Below are 22,103 nucleotides of genomic sequence, written 5' to 3'. Positions count from 1 at the left end.
AGAAGACAACCTTCAGAGTTTTAATTAAATCAAATTTTTAATACAAACATAGAGATCAAGGTTTTTAAAAGAGTGTTAAATCAATTTTAAGTAGTTTTAATATGCTCTATGAAATAATACTTACACTTTTTTATAAATTACAGCTAGGGAAATTTTTTTCTGAAAGGCACTGTCTGAATTATCAAAGGTTCAGGTCAATGGTTTCAGTCAACAAAACCGCTTATATCTGAAAAGTATATGCAGGGGGAAAAAAAAGCATGTGCAAAAAAAGCAAGCCATTTAACATGGTCCTATACCTGCAGCCAAATAAATATATAGATGTGTATGTTGATATCAATATTGCTATGATATAGTTTATTAGTATTATAAACATAGACAGATACAAAAACTTTATAAAAGTAATAGCCTCCAGCTACAAATGCAGTCCCTCCTAACTGCCCCTGATTTTTGGATCACAAAACATGATCTGGACAAAAGCCATTCACACCAGCTTCCTCATATGAAGTAGCCCTCATGGCCTTGCTGATGCACATCCGATGAGGTGATACACATTGAGCAATCGATGGTCACAGGTCACCCACAACTCGGAGAGCAGCCTCCAGGAAAGAAGGGAACAAGGACCTCTGGGCCCATCATGCCCCTCACACATCCGTGGCCTGGCAGACTCCACATTTGCGTGTTTGAGTAAGAGCAGAGGCAGGGTGTGTGACAGAGAAGAACAAGCTGGACTCCATATTGGATCTGTTCCTTCAGCTCTAACCTTAGTGTTCTGTTGCTTGTACTTAGCCATGCTGCCTCCACACTTTTGTCTAGTCAGTAAAAGACTATAGCCTGAAATACACACGATAGCAATGTCAGAGTTCTTCCTCCCAAGCTGAACCTTCAAAAGCACAACACTTTCCTTTCATATAGAGATGAAAAGCTGCAGAGCAGAAAATAACACTTGCCCTGTTGAAGGTTTACAGGGACATCGGGAGCAGAGCCTGCATGGATTGCTGTAGGAACAAAACACTATCACAGCCCCTCCAGGATCTGGCCAACACCAAGGGGTCGGCAACAACCTGCCACACCCACTTCTCCTTTTGTGTAAAAGAAGCCTGGAACGCCAGTCTGCCATCTTCGCCTTCTAGGTCTGCCAGCTTTCTGAATGAAGTCACTAGTTCTTGCCCCGACACCTTGTCTCTCGATTCACTGGTCTATCATGCACAAAGCAGTCCTAGCTTGGACTCAGTAACAGGTGCATCACTGCATCACCTTGCCCAGTGTACATGGGCTCACACACTTATTTTCTTCACCTTGTGGGGGTTTACTATACAACTCAGCCAAAGCGACATCTAGGTGCCAAATGGTGAAATAGCTTTGAAGCTTCAAGTGATCCTAGGGCGACTCTGGGGAATTCTGGTCAGAACCAAAATGGGCCCAGGATTTCCTTTTATTGAAAAGCTCAAGCTGAAAAGAATGCTTGCAGCTGAGTTGATACTGTATCACTCACTTCTGAATCTCATCTAAGAAATCTCAAGGGTGAGAGTCTTTAACTCCACAATACAGACCCGCCTGACACCAACCCCCATGGCCACTAGTGGGTGGGGTCACGGGGTGGTGACTCCCACCTCCCTTCTCTCAGATGACCCTAACAGGTCCGTAAGGAGAAATATAAAAGGAACCCAAGAGACAACTCCTGTCAGAGTGATACTCTGGAAAGAAGACAAAGGTGGAGTAGGAAAAGAACATAAAATGGAATAATAATCCCTTAGGGGATTGCTGTCAGGATTAAGCAATCCCTTTGGCCCATAATTACATGCAAAAACCCCCTCTGAATTCAAGATCCTTAGAAAACTGTAAACTACCACTGCATGGTGGGACCCTACGATTTGTCATTTTCCAGCCTAAGGAGGTGAGTTCAGAGAAGTGAGGAGTTGCAGCTGGGGGCTGAAATCATCTGAGCTGACTCAAGACATGAGGAACTGAAGCCCAAACGGAGCTGTTACTCGTCACAAAGAAGGTATGCAGTGACTTCAGGCCAAAGTTAGAGAACTTCTAGCAAAAGCGTTAGATGTCTCTGTGAGAGCAGAGGTTGTTAGTGAGCATTTACTTGAGAAACGTAGGTCAGGAGTGCCTAGCTTACTCCACTGTACTCAGAGGAGCTTCTTCAGGCCATGCCTAACCTTTTCTGAGGATACTGTGCTCTGATTTCAGCCTAGCACCTTCATTCTGATCCCAGGCAACACCTGTCTTTCTCCATTTCCTACTCATGTGATACGGAGGGTGAGTGGGTGGGAAAAGAGATGAAACCTTGAACAACAACAACAAAAAAAAAAAGATGCAGAGACTCTAAGAACACTTCCCTGGGTCTAGTTATGCGGTTTAAAGATTGTCTACATCAGTGGGCAAAGGTACTTCCTAGAAAAGCCATTTTCTGCTGAGTGAAGGTGAAGAGGAAAAAGCAGAGGATGAGAAAGAAACTGCTACGGGTAACAACCTAAATCAGTATCAAAACGTTAGCTTCCGAAATTCCTCCGGACAGTACTACTGGAATGTTCGCACCCTTAACCCTTATCTCTAGAGCAGGAAGAAGATACAGAAGTTTAAATGCCCACAGGGCTGATGCTCTGGGAGGCAGGTTGTGTTACTGGAGATGTGGCTTAGGGAGTGGCAGAGTTAGAGGACACCGAGGTCATTCATTCACGTCTCTCCCACGCAGTTTTCCTCCTATAACAACGGACACAGCTCGTCTCCTCAGGTCTGCTTATCAACTGTTGGTGACAGGAAACCCACCACTTAAGGAAGCAATCTAGTTCACTGTAATAAGTCTCTTTCTTGCGTGTAGTAAACCACCTCCCTTTCCCAGGTAAGCAGTAGCATCTGGATGGACCAAGAGGCGGTGCATGGCAACCAAAGCACACATGTGCTGAGAAAAGGCTGGCTTTCATTGAAACACGCAGAACTTCTGGAGTTCCTGTTGTGGCTCAGAGCCTTAGGACTCTGACACCAGGCCCAGGAGGATGCAGGTTTGATCCCTGGTCTCACTCAGCTGGTTAAGGATCTGGCATTGCCGTGAGCTGTGGTGTAGGTTGCAGATGCGGCTCTGATCTGGCATGGCTGTGGCTGTGGTGTAGGCCGGCAGCTGTAGCTCCGATTCGACCCCTAGCCTGGGAATTTCCATATGCCAAGGGTGTGGCCCTAAAAAGAATAAATAAATAAATAAATAAATACACAGAACTTCTTAGAAATAATGTGCATTCTCACATGTTCTCTGGCTTAACTGAGGATTTTCACAAGCAGAAGCTCTTGCTGTACCCTTTACAATTCTCTGGCACTGGGGAGTGGGTCCCTGCAGCCCTCATTCTCTCCCAAGAAGCTGGCAAACAAAGGTCCCTTGGTGAGAAAACCCTGCCTTCTCAGCCATTCCTAAAATTCAGATGCTAGCTTAAGAAAGTGCTACAAGAATCAATTTTTAAAGGAAGACTTTTATTGAGGGAAAAAAATTGTCATTCTAATTGGATTTATCCTGTTCTTCCTCCTCGAAAAGGATGCTGATATTAGTCTCTCCACTACATGCACCTAGCGAGGCTATTCCTTGATCTGTAACCATGGTTACTAGCTGCAGAACCCATCATAGTGTATGGCTCTTTCTGAGGCAAAAGCTGATCATGGCCCATAATAGCTTGTGTGCTCCAGCTGTTTCCTGCAGTTGACAAGAATGGACCCTAGAAAATAGAACCATCCCAGAAAATCGCAATTCTGAATGCTGACTTGTTGCCTCTCGTTGAGAAACACCAGGAATTTCATTTTCTGACTTGAAACGACAAAACCGAGTCATCAGTGTCCACATCCCTTGTCAGTAGACAAGAGCACAGTCTGTGGCTAAGAGCGGGGAGACCTAAGGGCAGAGAGAATGAGAACCAGAGAGGGAAATACAACGGAGCCATGTCCTCTGGAATCTACACACCTGAGTTCAAACCCTGGTCCCCCACTTAGTGTGTGACCTCAAACACTCCTCCTTCCAGACAGGCAAGGTTAGAGCAAAAGAAGCATCTCAGATTCTCACAGCTTAAAACAACTGTAATTTTTTTTCTCCTTCATGACAATAATGCCCACATGTATTTGCTGGACTTTGGATTCTACCTCTCTGTCCTCAGCCCAGGAACTAAATGCACAGATCAGCTCTCAATGGACACACTGATGGTTTGAGAGAAAAGAAACTTGTGAAGCATATACTCCCTCGTCAAGCTTTTCCTTGCAATGAGGCCCATCACTTCTGCTCACGTTTCTGGCCAAAGCAAGTCATGTGGTCACACCTAACTGCATGAGGCTGAGGTAGTAGAGTATCATCGACGCCCAGAGGAAGAGAGAGCTGCAACATTCGTGAGTCACCCTAAAGTGGGAGCCCAAGTACTTCGCTCACTTCGTGATTTCGTCTATAACAAGGGGTCAGCCATGCCTACTTCACAGAATGTTTTGTGGGGATTAAACGGGATGGCATTTTGTTGAATACATGATAGCGGCGAGTAGCTGCCTATCTCAACTATGGATAGAATGATCTAGTCAGCTAGAAATGGAAGGAATCCAATTCTCAAAGTCCACTGCTATTAGGAGCCAGAGAAAGACAGCAGAGCTTCCCACGCCAGTGAGGCAGGTGCGTCTGAGGTAACGACTATGAGCTCATATATTCCATCGTGGCCGCTCCAGGGTTGCATATTACCTCCCTTTTCAGCCTCTCCTCCCATTTCCAAATTTTCAGGTTAAGTGTTCAATTAAGCAACAAATAACACTCACAAAGGGTCTGTGTGTCAGGCATGCAGGAGCCCCCGAGAAAGAAACAAATCAGAGTTTTTTCCAAAAGAACCCCAATCTACACAAGATAGTGAAATGGTTCATTCAAGAGATACTGAGGATCCAAAATGGAGCAGTTGTGATGGAGAGTCAGGGAAAGGCAGGAAGGAGCAGGAGGGAAGGGGCTGGAGGGTGGAGGACCAGGAGGAGGAAGAGATGATAGGGGCTTCTGGTCTCAGAAGGGATGGATGAGGCTACTGAGGTGGAAGACGGCACATCTGGAGGAGTAGAATTGGCATCTGAATTACCAGGACAACTCTACACACCATAAACATTCAGTTTACTACAGAAAAAAAAAAGTCATTATTTCCAAAGATTCTGCCAGTAATTTTCATCAAAGTAAAATTCTACTGCTTGCTGCCAAGAAGAAATTTCATTATTAACTTTGAAATTGATATCTGCAGTTGGAATATTATATTTGCTTTTCCTCCAGTCTCTCTTAGTCACATGTGTACAGACATACTAATTCAAGTAGTGAGATCTTCAGTGGTCTCCAAGAAATAAATCCAGACATTGTTTGGCCTAATAAGAGTGGTTTACTGTATATCTGCATGAAAGACTCTTCATCAGTGTCAAATTAACCTAGGCTGCCTCAGAAGTCTTCCGTAAAACCACAGTGCTGGCGCTTCTTTGGTAGACCTCGAACTGGTAACCCCAGTCCTCCCTCCATATGAGAAAAGCTTTCTTCCTCCACTTAGGAGAGGGTGAGAGAGGAGAATATTTTCAGCACACTGGCCTTGAATAGCTTCACACTGCTCTCAGCATTGCCCAGAAGGGCAACTCCAAAGTCACGGCTACAATTTCAGTTATAACTGGGTGGGAGTCGTAACTATCCACCCAATATTTCAGAATCTCCACCCTCTGGGCACATGGTAGGAGAGCAATTCCTTGAAGTGGGTGTGGACACATGACTCACTTTGGCAAATGAATTACGAGTGAAAGTAACATATCATTGTTGGAAAGAAGTTATGGAGGCAGCCAATGAGTCACCATAACGCTTCCCCATGTTACAGTGATGGTGGAAACAAGAACCGAGACAAGGCTTCCGTTAGCCTGGATCCTGTCTAAGGACAATGAGCACAGCTCCCTGTAGGTCCACATTAAACATGCAGTAGTATGAGAACTACTACAGTGCCCACTTTGAGAACCAGTTCTGTGGTCCAATCAGTCAGAGAACCTTCTATAAAGGAGCAGATCGTAAATATTTTAGGCTTTGTGGGCCATACGCTCTGTGCTGCACCTATTCAACGCCACCACCACAGCACGAAAGCAACCATAGACAATTATATAAACAAATGAGCATGGCTGTGTTCCAATAACATTTTATTTACAAAACTAGGTGGCGCATCAGATTTGGTCCACTGGTGCATAACTGTCTAGCCCTGCCATGGAGGATGCCTAAATCAGTTAGACATGGTCCTATTGAAGACATATAGAGCTGGTAGAGGCAATAAGATGTGTACCCACACACTACAACACAAAGCAGAATAAGAGAAACATCATGGAAGGATGATCAAAAAGGGTGCCCTCAGAGTTCAAGGTCAGTAGAGGGCACCTCAAATTGAGAAGGTTTCCAGGAGAATGTGGGCCTTTAATGACCAGCAGAATTTGGAAAGAAAGACAGAGGAGGAAGGGGAATATTCCAAGTGGAGAGAATGTTCAGGGCAAAGACACTAACAGAGGGAAGAACTCCGCAAATTCAAGTGCCTTCAGCGAATATCTTCTGAAATGTAGTGTAGGTAAAGGGAAATACAATAGCACACGATGCTGCTTACTGAACTTCAGGTCACTGAGCAGTGGGTCTTGGATGCCAGGCCCAGGGGTTGGGATGTGGTCTGAGATGCACTGAGGTGCCACTGACCACTGCCCTACATGAGGACATCAGACAGGCAGGATAAGATTAACGGGAAGGCAAAGTGTAGGATGCATTTGCATATGCCCAGCTATAAGCAATGACCCCTGATAACAGGCCAAGCAAGAGGAACTAAGGACCTGGAGCAAAGCAATGACAATAAGACCAGAAAGGAGACAGCAGGCAACATTACAGAGGTAGCATTTAACAGATGTAGCCCTTCACAGCCGGTGGAGGGGAAGGGAAAATGCATTATCAAAGATGACTCTAAGGTTTCAAGTCTTAAAGAAGAAAGAAAGATGGTGAAACACAAAAAGGTCAGGAAAAGGGACAGATTTGGTGATGAGAAGACGTGTTTGGCTGTGAACATACTCTATTTAACACCATTTTGCCAAGCACACGCTTGAATGCTCAAAAGTCTCAAGTTCTCCTTCTTGGGGTGGGGGGGGCCCTATTTTATAATTCCAGCAGATGGTCAAAGTTTTTCAAAATCTGTGCCTCTTAAAATCTCCTCCAAGTCCCCTGTACTCTGAAATACAACAGAATTTCTAGGTTTTTGTTCTTTCTCCACCTTGATTCTTTCCATTAATAACTTCTGGAGTTAGCATATACTTTGGCCCATTGTACATACAATATTAGGTATCAATGAAATCACTAATGAGCCCTCTTTTAGAGGCTTAGGATAAATAGTAAGTAACACCCCTTTTTAAAAGTGGCTAGGACTGTCTGTATTCGAAGAATGCTATAATTTATTCTTGGATACCACATAAGTTTTCCGAATGTCTTAACTGTTAACAAAAAAGTCTGAAGGTAGATGTCACGTTGCTGAAAGTCTTTGGAAAATTGTGACTATGAAAAGCTACAGTGAGAGAATCTGGCAAGTTATACTTGGATTTCCTTTTTGCCCTTGTGAGAATGGTACAATAAATGACCCAAATAATATCCCCATCCAGAACAAGCCCACGTCTTGAACAGAGAGATGGAAGATGAAATGCTTGGGACCAAAATGAAAATGCTCTATATTCACTAGCTGGCTAAGAGGGCTGTGATGGGGTGGTTATTCTGCATCCCAAAGGCAAGTTTAAATGGATCTTCCAAACTAAGGGGAGAATGTGATAACAAAGCAGAATCCTCAAAGGGCCTGGGCCCGTGACGAATAACCTAAAAATCTCCTAACAAAGTGCATCTTCAGAGATGGTCACGGCAGGCATCAGAAATCAGAACTGCCTTGTTTCTATAAAACCCATCACCCTTTGCAGTGACCGGTTTCCTAGCATCTCCCTGACGGCAAGCTCAAAACCCGAGGCATCCTGGATTCCTTTCTCTTCCCACCCCCCACCCCCGACATGCAGCCAGTGCCACGTCCCGCAGATGCCACCTATACAACAGATCTTGCCATGTCCCCTCCTTTTCATTCCCACGCCCACCATCCTAGCCCAGTTCCACATTCTCCCCAACTCATCTCCTAACCCTCTCCCTACCTGCAGCCTTTGCCCCTCCTCCTCCACTCAAAGCCCCCTGGCAGTCATTTCCCTATTAAACAGTGCTGACCACACTACCTCCAGGCTAAACAACGTTCACAGGCCTTCCACAGGACAGCTCAGTGATCTCACCACCTTGATGTTCTGGTCTCATGCCCTCTCTGTGAATTAAATGTGTCGAGGGACTTTACCTCACACCAACTCTTCTCTATCCCAACAACCTCGTTGCTATCACACTTTTTCTCTCAGCCTAGTGTCACTTTTCAACGTCTCGTTCTACTTGTACTACACTCTCCATGTAGAGAAGGACAACCCACACTTTATGGCCCATTGAAGAATCTTCCTCTGCTCAGAAGAATTATTTTCTCCAATTTTCCTTTTATGCCCCACTGTCCATTCTTCTACTAAGCATTTGTAGGGAGTATAGTTATGCTAATGTGTTCCCCTCTGTAGACCAATAGGTCCATCCTCATCCTCTTCCCAGGGCCCTCACCACTGCCTCTCTCAGGCTGTCATTGGCCATGAACTCCCCTCATCTCTCTCTCCAATGGGACTCTGGAACTAGAAGAGGAAGGACACGGGAACATCTGTTTGACTTGAACTTGTTAACGTCAACTCTCTGGGTTTACCACTTTCCTACAGAAGTTTCAGAACATTTTAAGACAACCCTTGAGCCAGAGAAAATTCTAATTTTTATGTAGTCAGTAAACTTTCCAACACCTGAAAGATTTTGAATTGCTTATTTCCAGAAAAAAAGCAAATATATATAATTTTATATATATATGTATATATATGTGTGTGTGTGTGTGTATATATATATTTTTTTTCCTAAAGCAAAAGAGTCTCACTTACATTTCAGTTCTTTAAATACTTTTTTTTTCCCCTTTTTTTCTTTTTTGGCCACCCCACAGCATGTGGAGCTCCTGGGCCAGAGGTCAGATCCAAGCTGCAATTTTGACCTAAGCCCACTGTGCCAGGCCGAGGATCGAACCTGAGTCCCAGCGCTCCCAAGACACCACTGTTAAATTCTAATGTTAACTGTGTAACCTAGTTGTAAGCTGAAACAAGACTACAAAATTATGCCACTGTGGTTTTATTTGAAAATAACAGTATTGGGAGTTCCCTTGTGGCACAGTGGGTTAAGGATCCAACATGGTCACTGCAGTAAGCTCAGGTCACTACTGTAGCATGGGTTCAATCCCTGCCCCAGGAATGTCCACATGCTGCAGGCGCAGCCGATAAATAAAAATTAAAACAACAGTATTATCTAACATTCAATACTTAGGATAATAATCACATCAACAAACACTGGATAAATACCTACAAAACAAAACCCTGAACTGGACTGGGGGGGGAAATCCCTGCCTGCTAGATTTACAACTGAGACAGAAAGACACTACTACCAAGTGAAGACAGATCCTGAAATGTTGCAGAAGATGGCAGGAAAAAACCCTAAACCTCATTTTCTTCTTTGAAGTTCCTACCTAAGAGTCTAAAGCAGCTGCTATCAACTGCCAGTAACAGCTAAAGGACACAAGTATTTTCTAAGGGCCTGGAGGATGTGGGCTGTGAGACATCATCCCGACCGCACAGCTAAGTGCTCAGAGTGAAGAGCCATTCTGGATTTACCAAGACAGGGTATGCACCTCCATGCTAATAATGGCCAGGCATTCAGGTGGGTATTAACTTGTCCTGAAAAGCAGAGGTAAAAGCTTCTCTCTTTTGTTCTCAGTGGCCCCGGCTGGTTTTAGACCTGCCAGTGAGATCTGTAAGAGGAAATCATTTTTGGCTCAGTTCCAACTTCTAATTCAATACCCTCGCAGCAGTTGAAATGGATAAGAGCTGTAAGCTCACATCTGCCTCAGGTGACAACTAAGATAAGAAGCACGCAATGTAAAAATGATGAGCGCGTACTCTCCTGAGCAACTACCTTTAAATGTAGTTTTTTAAGGCAGTTCGTTACTTCACCTTCCACTAAACCTTGCTAAGAATACCAAAAGATTAAATTAAAGGAACCTTGTTAAGAATACCAAATATCTTGCTAAGAATACCAAAAGATTAAATATCTTGCTAAGAATACCAAAAGATTAAATTAAAGGAACCTTGTTCACAAATCTCTTTTTTAGGTCATATTTTGGAGGGTGTTTTTGAAAAGTAATTCCACATGAACTATTAGAAGAAACTAATAACAAAATCTGTCAGACTGAGATGAGAAGAAATATGGGGAAATAATCTTTGCTGGTCAACAATATTGACTTGTGGTTAACAGATTACAGTGGCTCATAGGGCATAGGAAACTGGATTTATCATAATTCTCAAGTATGACTGAATCACTTTGCTGTACAGCAGAAATTATCACAACATTGTAAATCAACCATACTTCAATAAATATTTTTTTAAGTAAAAAAAAACAACAACAAAAAAAAACAGATTACAGTGGCTAAGATGGACCCTAATGCAAACTGGACTGTGGCTTGCTTTTAATGAAATGATGGAACATCAGGGATTAATAAATATTTACTGTACAACTCCAATGTTACATGTGCCTCCACTGCACGAGATCCAGTCCCTGGCCTAAAGGAGCTTTTTGATATCGTTGAAATGAAAAAAATAGCAATAATGAAACGTCGTCAGAAGGTGACATCCAACGATGCATAGGAAGTCCTCATTTGTGAGGCACAGACAACAGGAACTGTCAAGTTTTCCTGAAAAGGTCTTTTGTGTTTACAAGAAGGATTTTATAAAGGAATGAAACTTCCTTCAGGCCCTACTGACTGGTTTTGGAGAGGCATCCTTGACAAGGGGATCTTGAAGGGCAGAAGGGATCAAGCAGGGCCCAGAGTGGGGCTCACCATGACGCAAGGCAAAGGAAAAAGGACAAGCTGAGGCGACTAGAGCTGCATACGGAGAAGAGATGAAAATGAGGCTGAACAGGGAGGCAGGACCAGCAGGATTTAACACCACTTTGCACATCTTCATTATTTTATGTGTGTATATTAATCGAACTGATGTGGGAGGTAATAGGGAGCCCTGGGGGAGGTGATTGAAATTATATATCAAAGCTGTCTGTTTAGGGAGAGAATATAGCATATAAATAGCTAATGAGAAGAATCTGCTCTCCTGACTAAAATGTGTTTTCTCAGGATTGGCCCAGGATGTCATCTTAAGTTAATTTCCAAATAGCTGCCATATTTCCATAATGTGAACAAACTGAATGTTTTGGTCAATTGTCTTGATACTTTATCCACAGCAGTCTATCAATGTCTAGATGTCTGACCTGAAATAATTAAAACTTTAAAGGATGAGAGGAGCTCCTATTGTGGCTCAGCAGTAATGAACCCAACTAGTATCCATGAGGATGAGGGTTCGATCCCTAGCCCCTCTGAGCGGGTTAAGGATCTGGTATTGCCACGAGCTATGGTATTGGTCACAGACACAGCTCGGATCTGGCACTGCTGTGGCTGTGGTGTAGGCCGGCAGCTGCAGCTCTGATTCCACCCTAGCATGGGAACTTTCATGTGCTGCAAGTGCAGCCATTTAAAAAAAAAAAAAAAAAGATAGGAACAGCTACAGTTTCTTGAACAATTCCTATAAGCACTTTGCTAATAATAGTAAATGCTAGATTTATTGAGTGCTGAGCAATATGCTAAACCCTTTACATATTTCTAATTTAATTTGCACAACAATCCGATGTTGTAAAATTAACCCAGTTTTATGGTCGAGAAATCCAAATTTACTGTAGAGAAGTAACTTGCCCAAAGTCAGGAGGCCGACAAGTGGTAGGCGCTTGATTCAAACCCAGTTCTGCCTGATTCCAAACTCTAAGGACTAAACTTTGTACCTGAATTTATTTTTTCCCCAAGAGACATCACTGAGAAAAAAAGTTGACCAGAAGAAATGCATGATTCTTGCAGAGAAAAATCACATGAGTGCTAAAGGTTCGTTGCAGGGTCAGTAGATCTTTCTGCCAATCTAACCATGTGAGTTCCCTATACTTTAACTTCAATAAGACACCACACATCAAAATTATAGATGAAACTACTACATGGTGAAGTTCCAAGTACTGCTCAAGACACTTAATGATCTGTACTGGGGCAAGTTATTAAAATTCTATAAGCACCACTTCTTCATTGGTAAAATGTGGATAACAATAGCCATCTCACAGGATTGTTCAGAAAATTAAATGGTAGCACATAAAGTACTTAGCTCAGGGTTTGTACCAAAAAAAAAAAAAAAAGAATTAACGTTTGCAACTCACTATTATTCAAGACAAAATTATTATGTATGCTTCTTAAGCCTACGGTATAGCAGAAATAATTACAAAGTTAATAGTTCAATAAAGGCCCTTCTCCCCAATTCTCCTACCACCAAATTTCTCTTTTCCTTTAAGATTTAGCCAAAAACCATAATAATAATCTCCAAAAGCTGCTTCTACCATCACAACTCCCAGGCCAACCAGATGCTCCCATAACCGTGTGTGTGTGTGTGTGTGTGTGTGTGTGTGTGTGTGTGTAATTTCAGTCATTTTACTTAGCCTTTTATACAACTATCCATTGTGCCCTGCCTTCTTCATTAGAAAGGCAGCTCTGCTGAGGGCAGGGACCTGATCGTTCATCTCTAAATACCCACGGCCTAGTTCAGTGCCTGGCATGCAGTAAAGGACAGCACATACATGTCTATCTCCATGGGACATGGAGAACATTACTGTAGTTTCTAAAAAGATCAGATTTATAAAAGCCCTGGAAGAATGTGGCACAAGAAACACTATTTGAGAATGAAGTAAAGCTGTCCCCACTAAGTCATGTGAGAAAGACATCTTCCCAGGGAACGAAAATTTCCTTATGCTAGAAGAGTTAAAAAATTAATCAACGGATTAATTTTTAGAAAGGTAATGATAAACTGTTAAGTGCCTAACGATGTCACCATGATTAGGCTTCTTCAAAACTGAAAGAAATTTGTATCACATACAATCAAATCTGGAAATCTTAGGAGAAAGTTCATGTGGCTTTTGGTACATGTTCATTTCTCTTTTGGTTTTAGGTATATACATATATAGAGTCTCTTTAACAGAACTTTGTTTAAAAAAATAAAGATGCGATCTTATGCTATGTTTTTGTTGTAGCACCTACTGCCTTTCTGGCACTTCACCGGTATTTGGGGGTTTTCAGACCACTAACTTAGTAGGCTTTCCCTCTCACCCAGCCTTTGAATACTTTCAAACCACATTCGGAGATCTCATCTTCAAGAGATCTTCCTCAGGATCCTCTGCGGTAAGAAGATCCCGCATCATTAACCCCATGCGGAAACTGCAGTTCCGATGAGGTGTTCCACCGAGGGAGCAGCGCCAGTGCCAAGCCCAACCCTTAGTCTCCAACTCTTTCCATCGTCTTCCAAGGGACTCAGCTTGAAGGCAGGATGGCAGATCACCCCGAGAATACATTATTTCCGTCCTCTTTGCCAAGAGAAGAAATGAACCCGCAACTGTGTTTAGGAATCTGCGAGCCTCACCCTCGCAGGCACCTTGCGGACACCTTCCACTCCGTAACCGCGGACCCCATCTTCGTGCCCTCCCACGCCCACCACCGCCACCGTCCTTGCCCTTCCCGGTCACTGACTTACTCAGCCATCCCACGCTGGGAGCGCGACGCACTCGGGGTTCGTCGTCCAAGGTGCGGGTTGCTAGGCAGGGCACTGAGTTCTCAAGCGGGCTGCGGGCTTTAGTGTCAGAAGCAGAAGACAGGAGGAGGAGGAGGACACATGAGCAGCCACAGCAAGGATGAGGATGGAAGCATTAATTAAGAAGAAAAAAAATACTAAAGCAAATCACACAGGTGGGTTAAAGGAGAACAATGACATATTACATCGACACACACCCCCTCCCAGGACCCTGCATCCTTAGATGGAACAAATCCCCAAGCAGAATTTCAAAGCCTAAAAAAAAAATGACATTCAATCATCAGAGTTGCCCAAGTACCAGTGGATGATCTGCCCTGAAGTTCTTGTACACAAAACATGAACTGTGTCCAGAAGAAAGATTTACATCATGAACACTCATCTCAAGATGTAAGATCAAGACTGTTAATAATCTTGCACCACATAAGGACACACAGAGGGAAGTTACACACACTTTTGTAAAACACAGGGAGCAGGCTGTTATATAAGTAAGGCACTTTCTTGTCATCTACCCAGCAGACCCTTTTATGCATCTTGTACACAGAGCAGAAAGCAACATTTCACACTTTGACTTCTGACATATTTTTCTTTGACGAATATAGAACTGGCTTTCAAGTTCCTTTACCTCCTTTTTTTTTTAGCCCTTCAGAAACATGTGATTGGAATAGAGATAAATCAATACCTTAATACGAACCAGCTTAGAAATGCGTATTAGTCCTCATGTTCTGGTGCCCTTTAATACTTAATCTTACTACAATTTTAATAATTTTAATATGGGTACACACGTACCAAATCTTAGACCACATCAAAGACAGAATAATGATGTAGGCTAAGTATATTGTATGGTTCCTCTGAATATTTTTTAATCAACTGGAGAGCACCATCAGCTTCAGCCTGAAGAGAGTTCCATTTGGGTTTCATGTCATCTGTTTTGCTAGTCTCCCCAAACTCCTTACTCCTAGTAAGAAACAGGCAGCGTAATTATCCTTCAAGGAACAACAATTAGGTTGGGAATAACGAACCATCAGACTACATACAATTTGACTTGAAAGAGTTCTTCTCCCTTAATAATACAGTCATTAAATGATCAAAGCAACAAAGCATATCCAACCAAGGCAAAAATGAGATAATCTATTCACACAAGTGTGCAAATGACAGGGCAGATAAATAGTCCTCTTAAGGCTATTGGTGACTGGGGAGGTCAAACTCTAAATTGAATCCTTTACAAATTACTGTAAGCGTATGGCCAAAATTGGGCATTCAGCGCATTATAAAATCTAGAAACATTTTTGTCAATTTATCTGCCTATGTTTAAAAGCTGTAAATAAAGCCAGGACTTGTGAGCAAGGCCATCTGTGCCAGCACCTGTTTGAGGCAAATCTGATGTCTTTTCTTTGCCATCTGAATTTTTAATTGTTTCCCATAATTGAACCTCTTTGCAAGTTTTTATTGCACTAAGAAAAATGAAAAAGGGAAATGAACCAGTTGAGATTATTCCCAAATTGCTTTTGTTAAGAGGGAGGCATTTAGAAATATAGATTATCGTACTGGCCAACCTTCACCTCCTATTTCTTTTGACAACTGAGTGACCTGCTTAGCGACCCAATATTTCTACAGACTTAGCGAAAGCAAAGGGAAGAAGCTGGACAACTGGCAGCCATTGATCCAGGCCCAAGAAAGGACCAACTAAAACTCCACATCATTGAGAACAGACAGAGGCTAAGGATGCAAAGTCAACTCAAAAGAGCAATCACATTCTTCGGCTGCTGACCAGTACAGAGTTAGCCACAAGTTATCACTGACCCATGGCTGGCTCCTAAAATGAGCACAAGCAGTCAGCAGCTGCTCCAAAATTTGGGTGCTAATGACTAACTTTCCCCAATAGCTTCTCCCTCCTCTGCTCCCCTCATTGTGTCAGTTTGGTATTTGTTGGGAACTCAAGCTGGGAACTCCTTTTCGCATGTATAGCTTCCAGGGCTACTCAGCTGGACCATCGCGGGGACAGCGGAACGGAGGAGCCTGGCCCACACCAGCAAAGAACCTGGCTCCAAAGACAGGCATGAAAACAAAACTGCCCATAGAGACTCAGCACCTGTGTTTTAGGAAAGCTGATTGGAGCCATCTGGCTGCTTACCCGCATGGAAACTGGGAGGCTCACAGCATTCATTACTTATATTGGCAAATTCCAACATTTTGATTTTCTAGACCCTCTGTGTACTTCTGCGCAGGAAGAGATACAAACTCTGTAACCCTTTCACGTTGCTTTTCTTCTATTCACAAATGTATTCCAAAGATAAAATATTGAAAAGTTATTCCTAAAGTGTGAAGCCAAACTTTCTGTGATTGTAGCAAGCATGGTAATGATATATTATGTAAGTCTTTCCCAAACAATGTTTTCATTATACCTCTTCTACACTTAAGCTACAAAATAAACAATTTAGGGGGTTCACATTGTGGCTCAGTGGGTTAAGAACCCAACTAGTACTCATGAGGATGTGGTTTGATCCCTGGCCTTGCTTAGTGGGTTAAGGATCAGGTGCTGCTGCGAACTGCAGTGCAGGTTGCAGACTCAGCTCAGAGCTGGCATGGCTACGACTATGGTATAGGCCAGCAGCTGCAGCTCCAATCTGACCCCTAGCCTGGGAACTTCTATATGCTGCAGGTGAGCCCTAAAAAGAAAGTAAAGGGGGGAAACCTTAGCTTTGCTACTGTATCACTGTTGTTTTAAATCACTTTTGCCTGACTTCAGGCATAAAGAAGATAGAAACTGGTTTATATGACTGTGACTTGATGAGGAAAGATGTGGCTCTAAAAATTTTTGAGTGATGGTTTCCAATATCTTGATTGGAGAAGGTGTTGTGAAGAGGGTTTTTTTTTTTTTTTTTTGGTAATGCTTCATCTTTCCCTTGAGAAGCAACTTGTCCAAAACCATCAATCCTAAATCCTAAATCTGTTTCAGTAAGGGTGTCCCTACTTGAATCATGCAAAAAAAAAAAAAAAAAAGGCAAAAAGGCCCTCTCTATCAAAATGTTTTTTTAACAATCCTGTTAAGAAAATAAATTCACTCATGTTAAAATTTTAAGACTCTTTCAGGATTGCAATGCTGTACGCTCAAATCATTATTCAGAACCTACTATGCATTCCACACTGTTATTGACTCAAGGAATTTAACTCAGGAGTTTAGCATTATTTCACCTGTCAACAGGAGACATGCTGCCTAGACATCTCCATTTGGAAAGCCAGTAAAGATCTCCACCTGCCATGTTTGGCATAGAGTCCTGCCCAGACAGAGTGACCTCAGAGACCTTCAACATCACAGGTGACACAAAATAAGAGCCCTGGACTCACTGGTGTGTGAGAAATAAGTTATGGCTGAGGAAGCTCATTGCCATTGCAGTGGAATTAGAATACTGTTATCAAGGACACTAGGTTCCTCCATTTTTTAAAGCCCAGGCAAGTTCTGAGCTTCAGGTTTTTCATCTACATATGGAGATAGTAAGATATGCATTAGAAACACTCCAGAGAACAACGCCTGGTGTATAGCAGGTGCTCAATTAACGGGAGGTATTAGTGGTGTTGCTATTACTACTATCCTTGATGAAACGGTGTTTCCTTTGTTCAACATCCTGAAGGGTGTCGGAAAACATGAAAGACAGCAACCTGGACCTAATTTCATGCAACTTTAATTTCAAAATGTGATTTTTTTTTAAAGAAATCAGGTGCACAAATGTGAAAAAAAATCTTCTTCCCCCTTCATATTTATATTGATACAGGGTTTGAGTAAAATGAGCCATGCTTAGTCATTCTCAGAAAACTTTGATTTCCCCCTTTTTTCTTCTCAGGAGACACGGTAAAGAGTCCACATGCTCCCATCTCATTTCTCTATTTGGCCTTCCCTCCTTTCCTCACATTGTCCAGAGCTCCCCTCTCCTCTCATCTCTCTTTCACAGAGACCAGGGCAGGGAGTAGGATGTTCTCTCCCCTCTGCCTGCAGAGCAAGCCGAGGCTGGGGAAAGCGAGACTTCCAAAGGGCAACTGTAGCAAGGATCTCAGGTCTTGGAAGATTTACTCCTGGTTGGCAGCAGATAATCAGTTAAAGGCTCTTTTCCAAAGAAAGAAGGAAATGGAGAAGAGAATGTGCATGTGTGGTAAGACAGGACAAGGAAAAAATCATTTCCATTCCTCTACTCCGTCATTAGACCCTGGTTATATAAAACAGACCAGCAATTAGCAAAACATTTACATGTGTTTATTTCATGGTAACATTCTGCTCTACATATATTACTGATTGATAACTAAGAACTGTCATTGCTGAGACATACTAATTGATCTTTCGACTCTAAGTGAAAAATATGATAAAGCCCACGAGTGGCACATCCTTATGTATTATTTGGCATCTGTAAAGTTGACAATGAAAGTGGCACTGTTTGAACATTTTCATATGAAGTGGTGGGGTAAAAGGACACAGAAAATAAGAGAATATAAAATAATGGTGGTGAATTGAAGCTCTGTCTTCAGTCTTAACTTTGAGAGGCACTAACTTTTCATCTGAAAATATTTCTGAATATTAGCTATTCTTGACAATGACATCTCACATCATGACCTTTTTTTTGGCCATACCCACGGCATGTGGAAGTTCTCAGGCCACAGATCGAACCTGCACCACAGCAGAGACCTGAGCCACAGCAGAGACAACACCAGATCCTTAACCCACTGAGCCACCAGGGAACTCCTCGCATTACGATTTTTAAATACTTCTCACAAAGATACCTCATTTACTCCTGATTGAATACACAGAATAAAACATTACTACCCTAATTTTACAGATCTAGAAACTGAGGCTGAAGGAGATGATGTCAATTGCTCAAACTCATCCTGCTACTAAACATCACTATGGGAATAGAATGAAGCCTTTGAAAAAGACGGGTGTCATGCCTTCAAGGAGAAGATTGTAAAGCAGACCGTCAATATCAAAACCTAAAAACTCACATGTGTTGTATCTCGTAAGCCTGACTCTTCACTGCCATAAAGAGCAGGCCAGACTAACAAATACTGGCAGGATATGAACCTTGGAGAAAAACATGTTATTGTTCCTTTTAAGATATGAACATTATAAATCTGGAAGATCAGTCACATCAGTCACCTGCCTGGGGAAAAAAAAAACCAAAATGAGAATGGTGTCTGACATTTGAATTAGAAATACTACTGTTGGAGTTCCCTGGTGGCTCAGTGAGTTAAGGATCTGGATTCTCACTGCTGTGGCTCAGGTCGCTGCTGAGGTGCAGCTTAGCTTTCTGGCCCAGGAACTTCTGCGTGCCATGGGTGCAGACAAAAAGAGAGAAAGAAAGATTACTGTTATTTCATTATAAGGAACTCTTTTATTTGGCCATTTTTCTAGAAACTTTCTGTGGATTAGTTCATTTAATCTAAGGCTAAGAAGAGCTTGGGCATTCATTGAATTCTGGCCAGGACATTCACCTGTGCTGTGCAAATAAAATGGAGAATTAAGAGTTATGCACAAAATAGATGGATGTGTGCTGCTGAGGTTGGGAAGAGCTGGTTGTATGCAGAAAGGCACCTGGGAAGATGACCCTCCTCGGAAGGTGATGTCGGCCTGTCAGCTGACCCAGTCTCAGAAGTGGAGCAGCACGATGACCTGCTTCTGGAACAGAATCTTTGAAGGAAGTTAGGGAGCCAGGGAGCAAGTCTGAATTCAAGAGTGTGGGGTGAAAGGGGAACTGCAAAGGAGAATTACCCAGCCAGAGACAAGTGGGATAAGCTGAGATCTAAACCCACAGGAAAGCTAAGAATGCCTACTGGGATTGAGAAGGCTGGCAAACCTGGCAGTGGTCCCAGCCAGATCCACCTCATGCCAGGATCTGGGCAGCTTGATCTAATACCCAAACCAAGTAGCTGGAACTTGCCTAACCTCCAATCAGGTGAAGAGCAGCAAGAGCCTAGCTACCCCCACTTTCAGTGGGACCTAGAATTTTCACTCACCGAAAAAAAAAAATCCATTTCTTTTCCTTGCTTGTTCTGTGTTGCTAACCACTATCAATGTTACTATAGGCAATAGCACTAGACTACACTTTTTAAACTGCCTAAAGGTATTGTGTACTTATGTCAGAAACAGCGGTACTGGAAAGAGCGAGGAAGCTTGCAGCCTGCCTGGAAGATATCTGAAAAGAGGGCTGGGGGAGGGGCAGTAAGTGGTGGCCATAAGCCGTGGGAGTAAGTAGATTGCATTTCTCATACCTGAACAACAACAAAAGTGGAATTGAGATAAAATTCAGAGGTTCAGTCAGGAGCAGGCCCTGGGTCCCCATAACTATAGAAGAGGCTGAATGCCCCAGGAAGTGTAGAGGAAGCAGCATGAGACCTAGCCTAGGTGGCAGGTAGCTGCCCTGGCTTGGAGCTACCACTGCAATTTTCCAAATCCTCCTCCACCTGCTTTCTTACGGCTGGGTTCTCAGTGTGGCTGAGGGTTTACCTGCTAGCCAGCAAAGAGGAAAATCGAGAATGGGGACAGACTATTCTGCAAGTGGGCTATGACCAGAAAGGGCTTCCTCCTCGCCCATTGCTAATGCAATGGTATTGGTATCAGTTACCCAAGAGCAGAGGAAACAAATCAGCACTCCATTCATGAGATTCTTCCCACAGAGTAAGTTACAGAGCAAATATCACTCCAGAAAATACTGTTACTCACTGCGAGATTCTTCTTCCTTAATTGTGCTTAAACTTATTACATATGATGTAATATTATTTGCTGATTACAATGTACAGTTACCATTCTAAACATTTTACATTTATTATCTCATTTAATTTTCATTATCTCTTTTTTACAAAGATAGAAACCGAGTACTAAATTAGCTTTCCAACTTTTTACTAAAAAAACTAATGAAAATTGGGGTCATAAAATTGCATTGGGCAAAATGAAATTCATAGCCTAGGTCCAACTGGATAACCAAAGTCACTTCTCAGTAAAGGCATCTGTATTCCAGACCACAGAGGGCAAGGATTTTTATGATAGTCTAGGGGGGAAATACAAAGTAAAGAAAAGGCCAGAAACAAATTCATGATGGCTTTGCCCAAATTTCCACAAAGGCAGGGAAAGCTGAGTACTTAAATTGAGGTTCCAGTTGTTCTGGTCCTTAAATTGGGTAGTGTCATCTTTTTCAAGATTAGACAATACTATCAAAAGTATTCATTTAAATGGTAAAAGATTTTTTTTTTCTTGGCCTTTTTAGGGCCACACCCACAGCATATGGAGGTTCCCAGGCTAGGGGTCAAACCGGAGTTGTAGCCACCTGCCTACACCACAGCCACAGCAATGCCAGATCTGAGCCTCGTCTGCGACCTACACCACAACTCACAGCAACGCTGGATCCTTAACCCACTGAGCAAGGCCAGGGGTCAAATCTGCATCCTCACAGATACTAGTCAGATTCATTTCCACTGAGCCACGACGGGAACTCCAGTAAAGGATATTTAAATGGTAAAGGATTTTACCGTTATCTGTAAAAATCAGATAATCTTATAAAACGTGAATTTTTAAAACAGAGTTATCAAGTAATCTAATCGGAAACATCTTCCTAAGTGTTTACTGACTGTATGCCAATTAGGTATAAACTTTCAGTTTCTCATAAAACATAAGCTAAATACATCTTATTTCATTTTTAAATGCTACCAAGAAATGTTCTGAGGCTTCAGTGTTATTCATAGTAAACTAAAATAATACAGAACTATTATCTAAGTATCTGAGACCAAATTATTAAGTGGAACCGTATGAAACTGCTGATAACCAACTTTATTTTACCCACGAAAATGGAAATTTCATACAGTTCAACATAAAGTAATAATGAGAGAGTAGGTATAGAAAAATCTAACACCAGAGGAAATAAAAACCTCATTAATTTCTTCATGCAACACTAACTCCAAAGAAATACCTCAATTAATATATTGAGAAAATTATAGCACTTGCCTAAAACTTAGTACCTGGCAGACATGCCCACCAGAATTCACACATGTCTCAGAAAAATGGTAATTTCACAATAATTAACATCTTGGAAGCTAGCCTGATTCTTCTCTGATTTATACAAATAAAAATGTTTTTCATTTCTTTTTAAAATCATTAAGTCATCTTGAACCCAAAGCCACATCAGGACCCTAAAAATTAGAGTTAGTCTTTAGCCATGTTTAGACAGTGGTGGGCTAGTAGGGGTTGTGCTGATAAATGAAAACCAGCTCTCTGTCAGAAGTGTGTG

The 22,103-nt window shown here is 42.3% G+C and overlaps 1 protein-coding gene across 13 annotated transcripts in view; it reads right to left on the bottom strand.

Annotated features, from left to right (window-relative positions):
- SLC4A4 (solute carrier family 4 member 4) overlaps positions 1-22,103 on the bottom strand; it is a 347,209-nt gene that overhangs the window by 163,351 nt on the left and 161,755 nt on the right. For 5 of the 13 annotated variants that reach the window (XM_084971070.1, XM_021100501.2, XM_084971071.1 and 2 more), the window contains exon 7: positions 13,786-13,881. In XM_084971070.1, the coding sequence (XP_084827196.1) occupies positions 13,786-13,881 (96 nt within the window). 13 annotated transcript variants of the gene reach the window in all.

This window comes from Sus scrofa, chromosome 8 (assembly GCF_054392235.1).
Source record: "Sus scrofa isolate SSC_HxYL_T2T_F1_AM1 chromosome 8, Sscrofa_HxYL_maternal_Yorkshire_Landrace_v2.0, whole genome shotgun sequence".
Classification (NCBI taxonomy): Eukaryota; Metazoa; Chordata; class Mammalia; order Artiodactyla; family Suidae; genus Sus; species Sus scrofa.
Note: the sequence above shows the minus strand (reverse complement) of the source record. Positions and strands in the feature narration are given on the sequence as shown.